Below are 19,496 nucleotides of genomic sequence, written 5' to 3' on the forward strand. Positions count from 1 at the left end.
GTCCGGCTTCGCACCTGCTGCTGTGCTGGCTGTTCGCAGCAGCCGATTGGCTGTCCAGCTTCTGTAGTTTGTTTGTTCATGTTGTTCAGAGAACACACTGTCGGCTCATTTCCTGTGACTTTCGGCCATGATGGCGCTCAGCTGGTGTCTGCACGGTGCGTTCAAGTGTCACAGTTACTGCCAGACAGGAGAAAAATGCAAGAACAAATAAGTGTTCTCATTAACAGGGGAGTGTGTGTGTGTGCGTGTGTGTGTGTGGGAGGCGATCATTTCCAGGAAGAGGTACGGTGTGTATGTGCACAAGTGTGTGTGTGTGTGTGTGTGAGATGTTTCCTGGTCCACCGGGTGCATCCTGTTAAAACACTCACACATTGAGAGGGTCGTGTGTGTGTGTGTGTGTGTGTGTTGTTCATTAACTTTATGAACAACACACACACACACACACACACACCGCTGGTGTAAAGTCAGAAACGATGTTGAAAACTTCCTGCAGCCTTCTCATTGGCTCTGAGGTTAACAAACACTCTGTGAGGTTAGTTTGAATCACAAACATTTTCAGGTCATGAAGAGAGGTGAACTGTAAGTACTTCCCAGCACAGGAAAACTCACTCAGAGTACTCATAAGTACTGGTACTGCATTACAGCGTCTCTGTGGCTGCTGTCCTGCCGGCCTCAGAGCTGAACTGAACTTATCACAGCGTTAAATTACTGCAGTATTACTACTCATGATGCAGTAACATGATGAGCTCGTAATGCAGTACACGGAACAGAGAACTGAAGTACAGTTGCTTCACATGGTACCTGAGTCGTGTGTTGGTCCTTAGTGTGCAGTTAGAGGCCTGAGCCAGCAGGGGGCGCCATCTGACCTGTGGTTCTGTTGATCCACCTGAAGGTTCTGGAGGCGTCGGCCTCTTCTCTCAGCAGAACTCGAGAAGATCCACAGCCCTCGCTGTCAGCCGCTTCATGCAGAAACTATTTTCTTTCCGCATCACCTCGCATCTGGAAACAAAGAATAGAACACGAAAAACATGTTTTTGATTTTACGGTGAACTGTCCCTTTAAAGTTCAGCCTGATTAACTCTGCTGCGGGCAGAAGAGAAGAGAAGAACCCTGCTGTGGAGGGACTCAGGTCATCGTCAGTGTGCTGCTGTGTCCGCTCAGCACTCATCAGTAATCAATAAACAAGCAGAGTCCCTGTTCATGCTTGATACACACACACCTGATCAGGTAATGTGGGCTCCCTCCACAAACTCACAGAGAAGACAAACAGTCAGCCCCCCCTCTGCCTGTCTGTCTCTCTCTCCCTCTGACTCTCTCTCTTTCTGTCTCTCTCTCTCTCTCCCTCTGACTCTCTCTCTCTCTCTCTCTCTCTCCCTCTGCCTCTCTCTCCCCCTCTCTCTCTCTCTCTCTGTCTCTTTCTCCCTCTGTCTGTCTCTCTCTCTCTGTCTCTCTCCCTCTGCCTCTCTCTCTCTCTGTCTCTCTCCCTCTGTCTGTCTGTCTCTCTCTCTCTCTCTCTCTCTCTGCCTCTCCCCCCCCCCCCTCTCTCTCTCTCTCTGTCTCTTTCTCCCTCTGTCTGTCTCTCTCTCTCTCTGTGTCTGTCTCTCTCTCTCTGTCTCTCACTCTCTGTCTCTCTCCCTCTGCCTCTCTCTCTCTCTCTCTCTGTCTCTCTCCCTCTGTCTGTCTGTCTCTCTCTCTCCCTCTGCCTCTCTCTCTCTCTCTCTCTCCCTCTGCCTCTCTCTCCCCCCCCCCCTCTCTCTCTCTCTCTGTCTCTCTCCCTCTGTCTGTCTCTCTCTCTCTCTCCCTCTGACTCTCTCTCTCTCTCTCTCTCTCTCCCTCTGCCTCTCTCTCCCCCTCTCTCTCTCTCTCTCTCTGTCTCTCTCCCTCTGTCTGTCTGTCTCTCTCTCTCCCTCTGCCTCTCTCTCCCCCCCCCCTCTCTCTCTCTCTGTCTCTCTCCCTCTGTTGGTCTGTCTCTCTCTCTCCCTCTGACTCTCTCTCTCTGTCTCGCTGACTCGCTCTGTGTGGACAGTCTGCGGAGCCGGAACATTACCGGGACGTTTGCGCGTTTGTTCGGACTGTAGTGAACCGGAAACAGCAGCGGGGCTCGAGTCTCTGGCGTGACGGTGAAACGGACTCCGGTGTGTGTGTGTGTGTGTGTGTGTGTGTGTGTCTGACTTCTTTTGGTTTGTTGCTGTGGAAACGTCCGCGCTCCTTTCTTCTTGTTCTTGTTGTTCTTCTTCTGGTGTGAGCATGAAGCTGCAGGAAGCGGCGGACTGAAGCAGGTAAGCAGAATACTCGTTAAAGTGGAGGCAGAGAGGAGCGGACAGCTGATCTCCGATCAGCCACAGTCTGCGGTCACAGACGACCGAACACTTCAGATCAATAAGATCAGTAATCAGTGATCACCTTCCCGTCGGGCTGAGCAGATGGACTTTAGTTCATGTTCCTCTTGTTTGTGTTTGAACGCGCATGTGTTAAAAATGAGTGAATTAACTCTGGTGTGTGTTGCCCTCTTCGGTACACACAGTGTGTATTATTACACACCCCACACAGCTGTAACACAGTGCTATGCAGTAGTATTAACATGAATAAAAGCACAGCAGTAATGTGGTGCTTTTCAGTGCTCTGTAAACGCATGTCTGCTGAGCCGAGAGCGCAGGCAGACGTGTGCAGTCGGGATACTGAATATTATTTTAGAGGTGAGATGTCCAGTTGTGTAGTCAGCGTTAAACACCACGAAGTCCTGCAGCAGGATGATAAACACAGTATGAATTATTGTGTGGTATCGCTGTAACCTTCCTGCTAAAAGCTTTCAGCCTGTTGGCGTCGTTTCTGTCTGCCGCAGCAGTATGACAGAGAGGGGGGCCTGGAGGTGGTCGGACGGGTCAAACACCGGACCCTCCAAAGTGACCAGTTGGACCTGATTCAGATCTGATATGGAACATTAAAGAAGACTACAGAGAAATCAAATAATTAAATCAACCATTTGAGATAAAATAAAATAAAAAGTTGTAGTTACTCAAATTTATATTGAAATAAAAACCCTGAGACATATTTTGATGATTGGTGAGTTGGAAGTCAATCGATAAACCCAAATATTATCAGTTATCAGCTTTACATAGAGATGTGTCATCGTCAGTCATAAGATAAGATAAGAAGAACGTTATTGATCCCACAGCGGCGAAATTCGCTCGTTAGTTAAACCAGAGATGGGGTTTGAGCTTCTGTAGCGTGAGAGTGTCATCTGCATATAACTTCATACAACAAAAAGAAACCTTAACAAAACCAAAGTGGAATCCTGAAGAACACCTTTATGGTGTTTTGCTGTTATCAATACTTCGTTCAGTAAAAACTGATCTCACATTGGAAGACAAAATGTGTGAAACTGACAACAGGCGGATAATAAACTCATCAGATTTTAACATACATTTTAAAACAGTAATTCTTAAAAAGACAATATGGGAAACTGTCTAAAAACCACCAGACCTTTGGCACAGATTCAGTTCAGTTGTGTGCTTCCATTATCCAAAATGTCTCCAATGTATTTCAAACCAGAGAAATCTGTTGTTTTATTCAAGCTAATGTAGCAGGAGGAGGGAGGAAGTCATGATTAAACATAACGGAAATAAAAATTTAAAAACACTAAACTCATCTGGGAACATCACGTTAGACTGACTGAAATAATGAAGACAACAACTCCCATCATCCCTCGCTACGTTATGTCATTGGATCATGTCTTTGGTTTGGATTTGATTGGGAGCCCCCTTGTGGCAGGAACTCCACACTGTGTGTTTAATGACTTGTCTCAGATCTGTTCAGCGAGTACAAAGACGTAACCTGACAAACAGACTGTGAACACACTGAACTGACCCGGCATCAGCGGAGGCGTCACTTTATCTCACATTACTGCAGGTTGAATTTATCACTTTCTAAAAATCACTTGATGTTATACACTGAGTCCCAGTCCATCATACTGGTGTCTGACTGCTGCTGGTCCCCAGCTGTGTGAAGGTTGGAGGCTGAAACCTTCTGACAGTTTCTGTGCTCACAACACGCATGTTTTATATGTTGTCTGTATGTTCTTGATTGTCTCTGCTGCTGTTTCGTAACACTTACATAAGACTGAAGGCTGCAGGAGAACAATGGCTCACACACATTACAACACACACACACACACACACAGTTTCTCTGCTGCCAAGTGTTTCCTGAAGCTCAGCTCCTGTTCGTGTTTAGTGAACATAAAGTTTTCATTAGCTGTAACTGTGAGGACAGAAACTTACTCACGGTGGTTCAGTCCAGAGTTTGGGCATATTTAAATGCTTTTCAGCCAACAAATAAAAGCTTCAGTATTTCTCCCCCAGAGTGAGAAAAGGCTGTAAAACAGCATTTAGACAAATCCATGTGTCCATTTTTTTCTGTACTCACATGTCTAAAATTGTATGATATACTTTATGTCTTCTGATTTTCTGGAAGGTGATTTAAGATTTTAATGTCCTGAAGACTCTGAAATCTGTCAGATCAGAGAATGATGTCAACATTAGACTCTTAATGTGAAGCTTCATTAGCTTAGCATTAGCAGCTTCACTTTAAATGGAGTCACAGGCCAAAACAGCTGAAATTGTTGCTCATTGAGACTTTCATGCATTCAAAGATGCTCCTGTTATCTGAGAGTCAGCATGATCATCAACACACAAGAGGGCTGAGACTGTCAGATCTGACACACACACACACACACACACAGTGTGTTTAGTATGTCTGCCTCAGTGTTGCTCCCTCCATATTAAAGCTGTCTGTCACGCTGACAGATAAAACTGCCTCAACACTGAGGTTATAGATGTTTTGCACCTCAAGTTAATTGATTAACTGACAATCATCAGTTCATACTTTTGTATAATTAGTTTTTACATACCAAACATTTACAGCTTTTCAAATATGAAAAAATTCTGTTTTTTTGTCGTTTTCTGTCACAAATTGACAACCCACCAAAAGTTGTTACTGATTAAGTATTTTTTAAGAAAAGATAAGAACTTTACTGATCCCACTGCAGGGAAATTCACTTGTCATGGCAGCTCACAAGAACAGGAAAGAGTGCAGAAAGCAAAAAGTATGCAAAACAGTTTCAAAAATACAAAGAATTTTCAAGTAAACACAGTACAATATACAGCCATATGCCAGTCCTCATAAGGGAGGAAAACAGGACCAGACTGTTGAGCTGTACAGTCTAACTGCAGTGGGAATGAAGGAGCTGCTGTAGCTCCTTCCTACACTGAGGGTGTAGCAGTCTGCTGCTGAAGGAGCTGCTCAGAGCCTCCACTGTCTGATGCAGAGGGTGAGAGGTGTTGTCCATGATGGATGTCACTTCATTCTTTCAGTATACATTCTGTCTTTGCCTAAACTCTGTCGTATTATGTTTAAAACATATTAGTGTTTGAAATCCAATGTGTGTGTCGTGTTGACTTGTAGAATGTAAATTTCCTATCAATAAATTTAACTCTTTGTTTTCACAACTCCAACTGAGAATGAAACACATCGTTTCAGGGATCACGATGGGTTCACTGACTCTACAGAACAGTTAAGATCTGTTCATCCCCAAACATCTCATGCCAGTTTTGTCATTTAGTTCTTTGGCAAACACTTAGCATAATTCATACTCTGCCTATATGTTTAACTGAGTAATATCCCCGTCAAGGCCTTAAGTGCCAAATTGTGGCACATGTGGGCCCCTGGGGAGCTACAGGCCACTAGGTTATGGAGCCCACATAGAAACACTGGCTGAGTTCCCAGAAATCCCAGCAGCTCCTGAAGGGAGTGCATTATTAAATTTGCAAGCAAAAAGAAGGAAAAATTTGATTTTGAAAGTTTGATTCAGATTCTGTTTTGTCCTTTATTAAGGTGCTGTTTTTTTGTTCCCTGCAGCTTGTCTGACAGGCTCTTAGACCACTCATCGTCATGCTCTCCTGGTCGCCACATCCATTACTGCTTCTCCTCTTCTTCCTCGTCCAGTTGGTTGAGTCCTCTGTCTCTGCTAACAACACCACGGTGGATCCTCAGGAGGTGACTCTAGCAGCCATATTGCCTCTGACTAACACAGACTATGCATGGGCGTGGCCTCGTGTGGCACCAGCGCTCCACCAGGCAGTGCGGCGCGTGAACTCAGACCCGTGGCTGCTTCCAGGCCTGAAGCTAAAGCTAGTCCACGGCAGCTCAGAGAACCGTGACGGCTTCTGCTCAGACTCCATGGCACCACTGGTTGCGGTTGACCTTAAGCTAACCCACGATCCCTGGGCTTTCATTGGCCCTGGCTGCGACTACTCCTCCTCACCTGTCGCACGCTTCACCACACACTGGGATGTACCCATGGTGACCGCTGGCGCCCGCGCCATTGGCTTTGAGCGCTATGCGGCAGTCACCAACACAGGCCCCACCCACAAGAAGCTGGGCGAGTTCGGATTGAGGATCCAGGAGACATTCGGCTGGAGGCAGCACGCCATGCTCATTTTCAGTGACAACAAGGATGCCAATGACGACCGGCCGTGTTACTTTGCCATTGAGGGGCTCTACACGATGCTTGGTATGCACAACATCACCATCCGCGACCACGTCATTGAAGGCGACAACATCAACTACAAGCTGATGGTCCAGGAGGTCCGCGACAATGGCAGAGGTCAGACACTTCACCTACTTTTACTGTCCGGTTCTATTTGACTCTTCTTCTTTTACTTCTCTCCTTCCTCCATTGCTTACCTCGCTGCTCAGTAGTCAGCAAGAACAGTCGAGGTCAGACGCTTCAACTGCTTTCACTTTATGTCTTAGTTTATTTGATTCTTCTTTTCCCATTCTGTCCTCCCTCCTTTTTTCCTACCTTCCTTTCAGTGGTTCAGTTGGTTTGAGGTTTTCATTTCCTCTAACTCTTGTGCTTTTTTTGTTCCATCCTTCCTTATTCCTTTCCCTTCCTCCATCATCCTTTCTTTCACCTTCTGCTCCCCTTGTTAAATGATGGTTGATTATTATTTGATTTTTTGCTTCAGTAGTTAGTGACTGATCTGTGTGTGTGTGTGTGTGTGTGTATACACACCTGTGAATAATCAGTAACTGGTATTTAGAGCAGAGCATAAACCTGACTCTGTTTCTCCTTCTCCTGGTTCTGAGGCATGTTCTCAGGTGGTCATATACCACATATACTGTATGTTGTATATTCTTCATAAACATTTCATTTTTATGGTCTTTCTGACCAATAACCAGTGGTGGAAGAAGACTCAGATATTTTACTAAAGTAAAAGTTAGTTATAAGTATTAGTTAGGCGTTAGCGACAATAAAGCAGCCAAACAGACACACACTTCTGCAACTCTTTATAACAAACAGAGCAGAGAGGAGAAACACGCTAATGTAACCCGCTCACTACGTTTTATAGAATCCTGACGTCGCGCTGCTATAGGCTGAGGGCCACACAGCTGTGCACAAACATCCGAGCAGGTACAAACACCAGCACACACAGCGAGAGGTGGAGGGATGATAAATGACAGGGATTATTTTTTGTGAGTCCACATTGTGTTTTAGGGAATACTTGGATTCAATTCAATTCAGTTTCTTTATATAGGGCCAAATCACAAAAAAAGTTATCTCATGACACTTTCCAATTTGAGCAGGTCTAGACCAAACTCTTTAATTAAATTGCAAATAGAGAGAGCCCAACATTCCCCCTTGAGCAGCACTTGGCGACAGTGGAGAGGAAAAACTGCCTTTTAGAAGGCAGAAACCTCGGAGCAGACCCCGGCTCAAGATGGGCGGCCATCTGCCTTGACCGGTTGGGTTGAGAAAGAGAGGGAGAGAGAGGGAGAGAGAGAGAGAGAGAGAGAGACACAGAGAGACACAGAGACACAGAGACGGGGGGGGGGGGGGGGGGGGGGGGGCGTGAGAGAAGGAGCACACAAGCAGAGATGCATAGCAGCAGTAATAATACCAGAAGTATTGAAACTGTAGATAATGACAATGAAGTATACAGGAGGTACTATGGTGATTATGATAGCAGTATTAGTAACAGTAATAATTGTAGCAGCCTCAGCAGAGTAGTAAGAGAATTAAAATAAATTATGACTAAACAGTAGTAATCACAGTGAGTTTCGAGCAGGACCACAGCAGGAGGTCCAACCACGATCCATGAGAACCTGAGAGACCAGAAAGCACAAGGACTCCAGGGAAGAAGTTGGGTTAGTGATATGCATTAATGGGACATAAATGTGTGCAGAAGAAGAGTTAGAGGAGGAGAGAGAAGCTCAGTGCGTCATGGGAGATCAGTCTAAGTCTATAGCAGCATAACTAGGGGCCGGCCTAGGCCAGTCCTAACTATAAGCTTTATCAAAAAGCAAGGTTTTTAGTCTACTCTTAAATGTGGAGAGGGTGTCCGCCTCCTGGACCAAAACCGGAAGATGGTTCCATAGCAGAGGAGCTTGATAACTAAAGGTTCTGGTTCTGGTTCATTTTGCTGACTCTAGGAACCACAAGTAACCCTGCATCCTGGGAGCATAGAGTTCTGGTTGGATAATAAGGTACTATGAGCTCTTTGAGATAGAATGGTGCCTGAGGAGGAGTATTTTAAAATCTATTCTAAATTTTACAGGCAGCCAGTGCAGAGAAGCCAGTACAGGAAAAATATGATCTCTAAAATGAGTTTTTGTCAGTACACGTGCTGTGGCATTCTGGATTAGCTGGAGAGTCTTTAGGGACTTACTGGGACAACCTGATAACAGGGAGTTACAGTAATGCAGTCTGAAGGTAATGAATGCATGGACTAATTTTTCAGTATCTTTTTTTTCTTCAGTTTCATCTGGTTTCATTGAAAAGTACAATTGTGTGTCATCTGCATAACAATGAAAATGTATGGAGTGTTTCCTAATAATATCACCGATGGGGAGCATATAAAGGGTGAATAATATTGGCCCAAGGACAGAACCTTGGGGAACTCTGTGACTAACCTTTGTGAGTGTGGACGACGCATCATTAACATGAACAAATTGAGATCGATCTGATAAATAAGAGTGAAACCAGCTTAATGCAGTTCCTTTAATGCCAATTAGGTGTTCCAATCTGTTAATAAGATGGAATGGTCAGTGGTGCCAAATGTAGCACTAAGGTCTAACAGTACAAGGATAGGGTTAGGGTTAGAATAGAGAAGATAATAGTAGATACATTATAAACATAGCTGATTTATTCTGTTGTTGTGTCAAGTATATTTACGTTGAAGTACAAATTTCCCTCAGCATTTCAATTTTATGCATCTTATATATTGAGAAAATTCTCCTTCAGTGAACCTTTTGGAGCTCCATGGCTGCAAACTCACGAGGATCTGACAGAATCTGATGCCAACAGGACAGAAAGGAGCTCAGATGAGCTCAAACATCTACAGCAGTTATAAAACTGGAAGTTTGACCTTGTTTAACAGTCCCAGATCACCCCTGAGTTACTCATTCACACACATAAAACCATGCTGTGAAATAACAGGTCAAACATAATCTGTGTGATCCTGATCCTACAGCCAGAACGGCAGAACAGCAGAAATGAGCATACAGCATACTGAAATGTGTTTTTGTTGAGCCCGCTCAGCCACAGCTCATAACCATGCTGACTGAGGAGCTGAGTGATGATGTCATCAGTGAGGGACATTTAACCGCTGAAGAAGAAACCGGATACCAGATATGTCCCCCTTTTTTCTCCTTCATCCCATGGTTATCTTCCTCTGTTAATAGATGTCTGAATAGATTATCAGTAGACGTATGAACGTTAGATATTGAGCGTTAATCTGGGCAATCCGACTCCCACCTGCACTAGATGTAAATCTTTTTATTCTTTTTATTATAAGGTTTCTATTCTATAATATTTAATTTTACTCGTTCTATTTTACTTACCTATTTTTGGTAGCAGGGACAAAGAAAATTCCACTGCGCATTGTACCATGTATGATTGTGTGTGTGTGACAAATAAGCATATCTTGTATCTTATATTCATCAGAATCAGAAAAACTTTTGTTGCCAGGTAGGTTCCACCTACGAGGAATTTGTTTTGGCATCTGGTGCAGCAGACATACACAAGAAAAGAGAATAAAATAACGAAAAATAGTGATATATTATACATATACAAGGGGATGTGCCTGGTCATGGTGGAGCTTTACATTTGCAACATCATGGATGTATTGATGGAGGAAGAAGTAGCATATATGTTGTTGTTGAGGGGGTGCGTCCAGTACTACATGTGCTGGAGGACGTCCTTTTTTTTTAATCAATCTGACTCTTAGTTATCATCTTTCCATCCTCCCTTTCTCCTTCTTCTGACATGAAAGTGACAGCTTATTTGTCCTCCTGCAGTTGTTTATCTGTGCTGTCCCTGGGACATCTTCAGGACTCTGATGGTCCAGTTCTGGATGGAGGGGGTACAGCTGGAGGACTATGTCTTCTTTTTCATTGATGTTTTTGCTGAGGGTTTGGGGAATAGGGGCCCCGTCAGGCCATGGTTCAGGGGAGACCAGGACGACGAAGCTGCCCGTCATGCCTTCAGGGTGAGTCTTTACTTTCTCATGGTTTATTTTCTTTAAACTAAAGAGAGCAGCTCTGTCTCATTCACACAAATAAAGGAGTCAAAATAAAACTGAAGAAAGGTTCCCTGACTTCCCTAAACTATCATCTATGTCTGTACTTGTCTGTCTGTCTGCTTGTCCGGTCTGTCTGCTCTGTCCTGTGTTCTCTGTCTGTCTATCTGTCCTGTCTGTCCGTCTTGTCTGTCAGAGTGTGAAGGTGCTGACCTACCTGGAGCCTCAGAATCCAGAGTATCTTCAGTTTGTTGAAACTCTGAAGATGGATGCGAAGAAAATGTTCAACTTCACCCTCTCAGACTCTCTGGTACCAGAAGCTCTTCAGTCCTAAATGATTTACTGATAGATGAACTCAGATTGCGTTCAGACAGTATTTGGAGGGGGACTAACGTGTTGTTTCTGACAGTAACGTGGAACCGACGAAGACTATCTGATGTCTCTGTGTGTCAGTTTAACCTGATAGCTGGAGGTTTCCACGACGGAGTGATGATCTACTCTCAGGCTCTGAACGAGACCCTGAGCGAGCAGAGAGCAGTGCCAGGAGCAGGCCTGGGACGGGTCCAGAGGCCCAAAGGAGATGTGGTCACCAGGAGGATGTGGAACAGGACCTTCCCAGGTGAGGACAGATGTTTGTAGTATTTTCTCACGCGTCCACCATTGAACATATTTTGGACTTGTGTGGGAACATTCAGCTTAGTGTTTTCGACCAATCACAGCACAGAGCTGCATGAGAACAGCCAGGATTAAAAATAATATTATTCATTATAAAACCACAAAGAGCAGAAATATTCTGGCAGCTGCAGCAAAAAAAAACACTAAGAGTTTGATGGGGACTGAAAACATTCAGAGACAACATATTAACATGTGCAAACAAACGTAAGTGTGTAAATGTATAAACATATAAAGAGCTGATAGTTGACAGTTTGTTTCAGTCACTGAAGCAGATGTTGTTGTTTCTGTTTATTTTTGGATGCCACCTGTGTTGTGCTGTTTCTGTTGCTTGTTTTGTGTTTGATGTGTGTTGCATTTTCTTTTCTTTTTGGTGTTTGATTTCAACAATTAATGACCACATGGGTGGAAAGAAAGAAAGAAAGAAAGAAGATAAAACCGTCAGAGATAAAAACTGCTGCTCACACAGTGTAAATCTGATGTTATCTCACCGTGCAGCTCAGAGAAGTCGAGTTTCAGCTAACCGAATGGCCAATCAGAGAGCTTGGTGTGGTTTTCCTGTCCTGTTGGTGGTTTGGGTCCCAGACGTCCTGTCCTCGTGTTCCCATAGTCACAGCCGGCCGATGCACATGCTAAGATGCTAACAGCTGTGAGAACGTGTGTGTGTGAGGGAGTTTAATGATGAAAATGATGACTCGGGTTCCCATAGCGACGTCACAGAGGTGCGAGGCTCCTGATTGGTCAGTGCGGGCTCATTACGCAATGGATTGAGCGACCTGATTGACTGGTGGAGCTGTGAGTGGAGAGAAGCTGGTTTGTAACTGGTGTTCAGTTAAACCTGAACCAGAAATCATCCACATGAAACGATTCTTAACATGCAAACTTTGTGTCAGTCTGACTGCTGCTTTAAGTTGAGAATGAACAGAATATTTTAGGGCCGTTTTTGACAAAATCTCCTCACATCTCAACTGCAATCAAATTAAATGATGGATAAAGTCCTGTATGTGTCCTCCCTGTCTGTGTCTGTGTCCTCTCTGTCTGTGTCTTCCCTGTCTGTGTCTGTGTCCTCTCAGTCATGGGCAGTCGTGGATCAGCGGTTAGGGTGTCGGACTCGTAACCGGTGGATCGCTGGTTCGATTCCCCGTCCCGGTGTCCATGGCTGAGGTACCCTTGAGCAAGGTACCTAACCCCCACTGCTCCCCGGGCGCTGCACGCGGTCGCCCACTGCCCCGGGTTTGCTGTGTGTGTGTGCACGTCACTTGGGTGGGTCTGTCTGTGTCCTCCCTGTCTGTGTCTGTGTCCTCCCTGTCTGGACGTTTTGTTAAAAAATGGCAGCACTGATCTGATGTACGACGTGTTGTCTGCGAAGCTGGACCTCGTTATTGTTCTCAGAACAGGAAGAGACAGGAAGTCATCACTCATCTGCCAGTGAAACTTTCAGGAAAAGGATCCTCAGCACGTGGAGGTTCCCCGCGGGGAGGTTCTCTCTGCAGCGTAGGGTCTTTTATTAGGGACTGCTTTCTCACTCAGTCCCCCGATTTCATCTTCTCAGACTGTTTGGCTCCACCAATCAGATCTCAGCTGGCATTTCAGGAAACATTTCAGTGTTTCAAAACCAAAGAAAGAAAGAAAAATAAAGAGAGATCCATCAACACAGCAATTTAACTGAAGGTTATTGACCATAAAAATGTCAGCATCACATGTTGTTTCAAACATTAAGAAAATAACTGGATGTTGTTTTAGTTTGTGAACCATTTAAGACAAACAGACAAGACTTTTCATCATGTGGACAGAGAAACACAGAGATGCAGACTGAAGCTGTAAATCAGCTTGAGGGAGGACAGGACAGGGACGTCCTGCAGGTCTCAGGGTAAGGGACGCTGGTCATGTGGTCGTGGTCTCTCAGACATTTGGTGCAAAGACAAAAGAGGACAGAATGGGACAAATAGAACACACTATAAAAGGACAGAACAAAACAGACAAGACAGGATAGAAAGTAAACGACTGAAAAGGTTCAGGTGTATGTTGTCCCCCCTCACCACCCGTCACCTCTCTGCTCTTAAACAAGGACAAAATGTCCCCCATTTTATGTCATTCTTCTCTTCATAATGAGACAGTAAAAAATATCATTTATTATTTGGATATAAATAAATTCAGATGAGCAGCAGGAGTTCCAGGTGTGGAAAACAAACAACCACAGGAAGTGACACGCTTACTGCAGGACTCAGCTGGTGACGACTGACTAATGTGATCAGACGCACACATCAGACCGCAGGTGTGTGTGTGCTCAGTTGTGTTTACTGACATTGAGTGGACTCACCTTCCTTATGAGGACATCATGTCCCCATAAGGTAAATCATTCATGTTTAAGATGCCAGTGTAATGTTGTGTGTGTGTTCATCATTTCTAATCATGTTTCAGAACATAAAAGCACTTATATGTACTATGTGTTTATGTTTTCACACAGAAGAATGACAGTCAGGTCACATGACTCAGACTGCTTTGTCTTCACTCACTGACCGCCAGCAGACCTCCAGTATTTCACTATTTATTGATCAGTCAGCTCTTCAGAGTAATCTGACCTCAGTCTTTCATTAGTCTGATGACCACGGTGCTCCCAGTGACCAGCTCGATGACAGCAGCTGATTTTGAACCATCTGAAAATGAACTGGTTGGCTTTTCAAAACCACAGAGGTGTATTCAAAGTAAAAATTCATTCCTGACTTATTCATTTCAGCGTTTTGTTTATGTCAGTATGAGTGTTTTAACGAACAAACGTTCAAACACAAAAACTGTGAGAAACCAGTGTGAATCGACTGGACGATTTCCCCCATCTGTGACTCGGACCGTGTGACCTCGTGTCAATGCTTTGTTTCCTGCAGGAAACTGATGTCACCATCCTGGCTGGGTCAAAGGTCAATGTAGAGTGACGAGTCAGCAAAAACAAACCCCAGAGTCCCCCAGAGGGGGTCAGTTTGTGTTGTGTTAGTGAGCTATGATGAAGGAGACTCTCTGTCACCTGGACAGGTCTCCATGGTAACCTGGTCCACAGGGAGTTATGTTCAGAGTTTCAGATTAAAATCAGCGCTGAGTGATGCAGATTCTCAGCCGTTTGTTAACAGTGTCACCGAGTGAAGCAGCACAGACTGCATCTTGTTGTGGTTTGTTGCCATGGTAACCTACATGCACCCAGTTTGGTGAAGAAAATCATTTCCCCTTTTTATTCTTGGTCCTGATCTACTGCTGTTTTATACTGCTGAGACTGCAGCTGATAAATAGCAATAATAATTATAATGATTAATCATAAAAGCTATACAATATGCAGCTGTCATGTTAAAAATAAACATAAACAGTTTTATAAACACTTAATCCAGACTGAAAGCAACATGGCAGCTAAATACAGGAAGGACAGCAGGTCAAACTCACTGGCTGTGAATGTGTGAATTAATAACCTTATTTTATCTCTGCTTTGTCATTAGTACAGCAGGTCTGATGGTTATCACTTTGTAGTCAGTCCAAACTGGTACGAACTGGGACAAACTGGGACTAATTGGACGGGTTCTGCCTGTTTACTGGTGTTTGTAGGAGGAAGAGATTGAATTATCCAAATGGAGTAAGAGGAGATGATGGAGGGAGGAGAAACAACATGAGAGGACGACAGGACTGTTGATGGAGCTGATAAAACAGACTGCTGCTGTCTGCTGTAGATTAAATTGTGCTGCACACACACACAAACACACACTGAAACACAGTCGGCAGCCATCAATCACAGGGCATGTGCGTCAGAGGGGGGTGGATGGATGGATGGATTAATGGATGGATGGATGGATGGATGTGTCCAGTACTTTGGTCTATGACCTGCAGAGTTAATGACATCCCATCAGCCTCAGCTGCACTTTGTGTTTTGTGATAATTAGCTAATGTTAGCATGCTAATGTGCTAAACTCAAACTATAAAGCTTGCAAACATCACCCCTGCTAACATAAGCATGTTAGCATTGTCAGCATGAACACTTTCAGTCCACAGGGAGACCAACTTTCTTCACCAGCTAACAGCAGAAACACAAACTGTCAGTCTGTGCAAGCAACAAAAATGAGGAAAATGGTTTGATGGTTTGTTTTGATTGATTCTTTGAATTGATTTGGTGCACTGTGAGGCTCCACAGGCTGGAGATCTCAGCCTGTTGACAACAGCAGGTTTGTTTGTCTAATTGGGTGGCTGTGAGACGAAGCTTTGCTGCACCCGAGGAGAAAAGATTCAGTCTGAGTCCGACAACAAGCCAACAGCTAAATCAGCCAGGCTCTGGACGGTTTCAGTCGACAAAACTCTAACATGCTTTTACAACATCCATATCAAAGTGAGACCATTTAACAAGACAGGCACACACACACACTCACTCACACACTAACAGAGGCAGTTTTGTCTGCAGGAGTGATGGGTTCACTGGAGATGGACGAGTTTGGGGACAGACAGATGGACTTTGCTGTGTGGGACATGACAGACATTGAGTCTGGACAGTTTCAGGTAAAACACCTTTTGTGATGTCATAACCACAAAGTCACACACCTGGGAGATTAAACACTCCAAGAGCTGTCAAATTACAAGCAAAGAAAAGCTGGTAAAGTTTATAAAGTCTTCATTGTTGGTCACTGCTGAAAAGTGAGTGTTAGGATGTGTGAGGGTTCTGCTGCGAGGGATGGTCTCTCTGACTTGACTTGTGTGTGTGTGTGGGGGGGGTGCAGGTGGTGTGTGTGTATAACAGCAGCGTGAAACAGCTGGTCATGCAGAGTGGGCGGAGCTTCCAGTGGCCTGGTGGCTCTCCACCTGTGGACGTCCCAGAGTGTGGCTTCAAGAACGACAAACCAGCCTGCCTCGCACGTACGTGCGTGCACACACACACACACACGCATGCACACACACCGTCCTAACCTTGCCTGAGCAGCCATTTGACGAAGATGTCCCTGATTGGTCGTCACAGCTGCAGTAAACTCTGCTCTTCAGGTACTGTTACGATGCATCAGATGGTTGCCATAGTGATCTGCTTCCTCTTTGTCATCATCGTTACAGTGACTGTCTTCAGCTACAGGTGAGACACACAAACACACACACACAAACGTTTGTTCTTCTGTACTTCAATTGCGAGGAGCCTCATTGACAAGTCCGACTCAGAATGATGACTGACCAGAAAGTCCACACTTCCACAAATGTCTTCACAAAGATAGACATTCCAGAGCACACACACACACACACACACACTGTGGTGGTTTGAGCTCTCACAGCACCTCTCTGTCTTTGTCTGTCTCCATCTCTCTCTGTCTCTGTCTCTCTCTCTCTCTCTCGCTGTGTCTCTCTGTCTCTGTCTGTCTCTCTCTCTGTCTGTCATAATAGAGAGATCACATTGAGGTCGAAGCGATGAAGGGATGAAGGATGGATGTGTGAATGAAGAGAGGAATAACGTGGACTCAGACTGTTTTTGTCCCTCCATCTCCTCTCTGTTGAACAGCATGTGGCTGTGATAACGAGCTCATCTTCACTCTGATTGGCTCACAGTTTGAAGGGGGGACTCTTCCAATTTGTTTCTTCTTTTCTTTCATCAACAGAATGAATTTGTGAAACACAAACTAGTAAAAACTAGTAAAATATGACCTGTCAGCAGTCAGCGAGCAGCTAAAAAAGAGCCAGTTCACCATAATTACAACCCAGAACTGAGCCTCGTGGACCTTCATGTAGACGACACTAAGAGGTGACGCTGCGGTTACCAGCAGGCCACAAGGACGTTGCCAGTACATTATTATAATTATTATTGTTATTTGAGTCCAGTTTGTCTGCTCATCAACAGGATTACGGGAAAACTACTCACCTGATTTCAGTGAAGCTTGGTGGGAGGGTGGATATTCGAATCCATCCATCCATCCATTTTCTTCCGCTTTTTCGTGGGGGTCGTGGGGGCAGCAGCTTGAGCAGGGATGCCCAGACTTCCCTCTCCCCAGACACTTCCTCCAGCTCTTCCCAGGGGACCCCAAGGTGTTCCCAGGCCAGCCGAGTGACATAGAGCCTCCAGTGTGTCTGGGTCTTCCTTGTGGTCTCCTCCCGGTGGGGCATGCCTGGAACACCTCCCCAGGGAGGCGTCCAGGAGGCATCTGAAACAGATGCCCAAGCCATCTCAACTGGCTCCTCTCGATGTGGAGGATCCCTAAGGGAGGGAGCGCCCCGCCACCCTGTGGAGGAAGCTCATTTCAGCCGCTTGTATCTGAGATCTCGTTTTTTCGGTCATGACCCAAAGTTCATGACCATAGGTGAGGGTAGGAACGTAGATTGACTGGTAAATCGAGATCCTCGCCTTTTGGCTCGGCTCCTGCGACGGACCGATACATGGGTCGCATTGCTGCTGTTGCTGCACCGATCCGCCTGTCAATCCATGCTCCCATTTTCCCTCACTCGTGAACAAGACCCCAAGATACTTGAAGTCCTCCACTTGAGGCGGGAATTCTCCTCCGACCTGGAGGGAGCAGACCACCTTTTTCTGGTTGAGAACCATGGCCTCGGATTTGGAGGTGCTGATTCTCATCCCAGCAGCTTCACATTCGGCTGCAAGCTTTCCCAGCGCACCTCACCTCACTGGATATTTGAATCATTATTACAAATTATCCTTCATTTTCAGTGAGCAGGATTGACTTGCAGGTTGTCCCCTTCTTCCCAGTTAAGACACTTAAACATTTCAGGACACGACCTCCTTCAGCCTCTTAAGATGAACACAACCGTGCAGCTTTCAGGCAGAATCAAAACCTTGTGTGGATCCAGACTAACTAACACTTTGTTTCTATACAACCAAATAGCAGAGACAATATGTGATTTTGCCACTTGGGTGAACTGAGCCTTTATATCTGACAAACAGCAGTCCATTCTGATCTATTCCTCCCCTTGTCTTTCATATCATGTTAATTTTTCTCTTTAACATAACATCACAGAACAGCTGATACAAAACACATTTTGTAGTTTTGACAAAATCCAGAATGAACATATTCTGTTCATATTCTGTACATTTAGACTCAACGTTATATGAAAGTCATCATTGTGGAGGCGAAGATGGTCAAATATCTCCTGCATGATTTGACTCATTTGGACTATGAACTGTGTGTAGATCATCAATGGCACACAAGTGTATTCACAGTAAACTCACAGTCCAGACTCTGATTCTGGACAGTGAATCAAAGTACTGATGATATTTTGATTATTAAAATACTATGTAAACCTATAGACAGCCTGGTGTTTCCTCTTCACACTGTCTGTAAGCTTCAGTCTGTTCACGATAATAAACTCAGCCACAGAGAAAAACTCTTTGTGTTTTTGATTCACCTGTTTGGGGATCAGGGTTGTATTACAGTTTCTTATGGCTCTGTTCGATCTGATCTCAGACTTGATTTTTCATCTAGAGGTGTAAAGTTGATTCCTCGGTCGTTGAGCGTCGTGTCACGGCTGTCCCTGTGTTTAGCATGTACATGAGACTACACATGTCCATGACAACAGCTGTCTCGCCTCACACATCACTCGCTGGCTGTAATGGACAAAAAAGAAAAAGATTCAGTTTTTGCTTAGCAGGCTGCTTAGCTAACAGGCCTGTAGAAGAAGTCTGGCAGCTCATTGGAGGGTCTTAGAGGCTCTGCGAGTGCTGTTCCATTTTTCATGCACTGACCTTTGATTATCCTGAAGGTCTGGGTGGGTAGATGAGCAGAAAGTGTCTGGATTCTAAAGCAGAGTTTAGGATCGCCTCACAGACGCCTTCCTGCCTACTGCAGGTAAACGGCTTCCCCTCAGAGGGTCTGTTGTATTCTACAAGTAGACAAGTGTGTGTTGTGGTTTTACCACCGACTCTTGTTACTCCTGACACTTTGTTGCACCTCAGCCAGAACTGCTGTAGAAACTGGAAGCGGCTGAGTGGAAAGATACTTACAGAGTGGTATGCTGGTTTCTCTACAGCGTCAGCCCAGAGGAGATGCAGAATTCAAACTGTGTCTTCTGTATTTGTGTCAGTTCTAAACCTGAGCTAAAACGTGTTGTTAACCCTTTTTAGATCAGTTTAAATCTTTTGTTTCGCTTTTGATTTGAGCTTGAACAACATAAACATGGCTGAAAAACATGGCAGCATCCAGGAAAACACCATGTTGGCCTCTCAAGCACATTTCTGGTAGATTAGTTTGTGATGTGAACGCTGTATTTACCGTCTACGTAGAAGGATAAAATAGTTGA

The 19,496-nt window shown here is 44.8% G+C and overlaps 2 protein-coding genes and 1 long non-coding RNA gene across 5 annotated transcripts in view; 2 read left to right on the top strand and 1 right to left on the bottom strand.

Moving 5' to 3' along the window:
* Positions 1–2,142, bottom strand: LOC124074379. Its single transcript, XR_006845843.1, has 3 exons — positions 2,048–2,142; positions 867–999; positions 1–177 (listed from the first exon to the last, which is right to left on the bottom strand). It is a non-coding gene; the product is annotated as an uncharacterized LOC124074379 (long non-coding RNA).
* Positions 1–19,496, top strand: part of LOC124074339 (zinc finger protein 184-like) — a 155,998-nt gene that overhangs the window by 69,358 nt on the left and 67,144 nt on the right. The window lies entirely within an intron of this gene.
* npr1a (natriuretic peptide receptor 1a) overlaps positions 1,990–19,496 on the top strand; it is a 26,267-nt gene continuing 8,760 nt past the window's right edge. Inside the window, exons 1-8 of one of the 2 annotated variants that reach the window (XM_046417178.1) lie at positions 1,990–2,279; positions 5,890–6,661; positions 10,357–10,547; positions 10,774–10,887; positions 11,031–11,196; positions 15,679–15,773; positions 15,992–16,127; positions 16,251–16,335. In XM_046417178.1, the coding sequence (XP_046273134.1) occupies positions 5,947–6,661; positions 10,357–10,547; positions 10,774–10,887; positions 11,031–11,196; positions 15,679–15,773; positions 15,992–16,127; positions 16,251–16,335 (1,502 nt within the window). In that variant the 5' untranslated portion in view covers positions 1,990–2,279; positions 5,890–5,946. The remainder of the gene's footprint in view (positions 2,280–5,889; positions 6,662–10,356; positions 10,548–10,773; positions 10,888–11,030; positions 11,197–15,678; positions 15,774–15,991; positions 16,128–16,250; positions 16,336–19,496) is intronic. The other variant, XM_046417177.1, reaches the window with a different exon arrangement.

The sequence above is a fragment of the Scatophagus argus genome, chromosome 17 (genome assembly GCF_020382885.2).
Source record: "Scatophagus argus isolate fScaArg1 chromosome 17, fScaArg1.pri, whole genome shotgun sequence".
In the NCBI taxonomy this organism is placed as follows: Eukaryota; Metazoa; Chordata; class Actinopteri; family Scatophagidae; genus Scatophagus; species Scatophagus argus.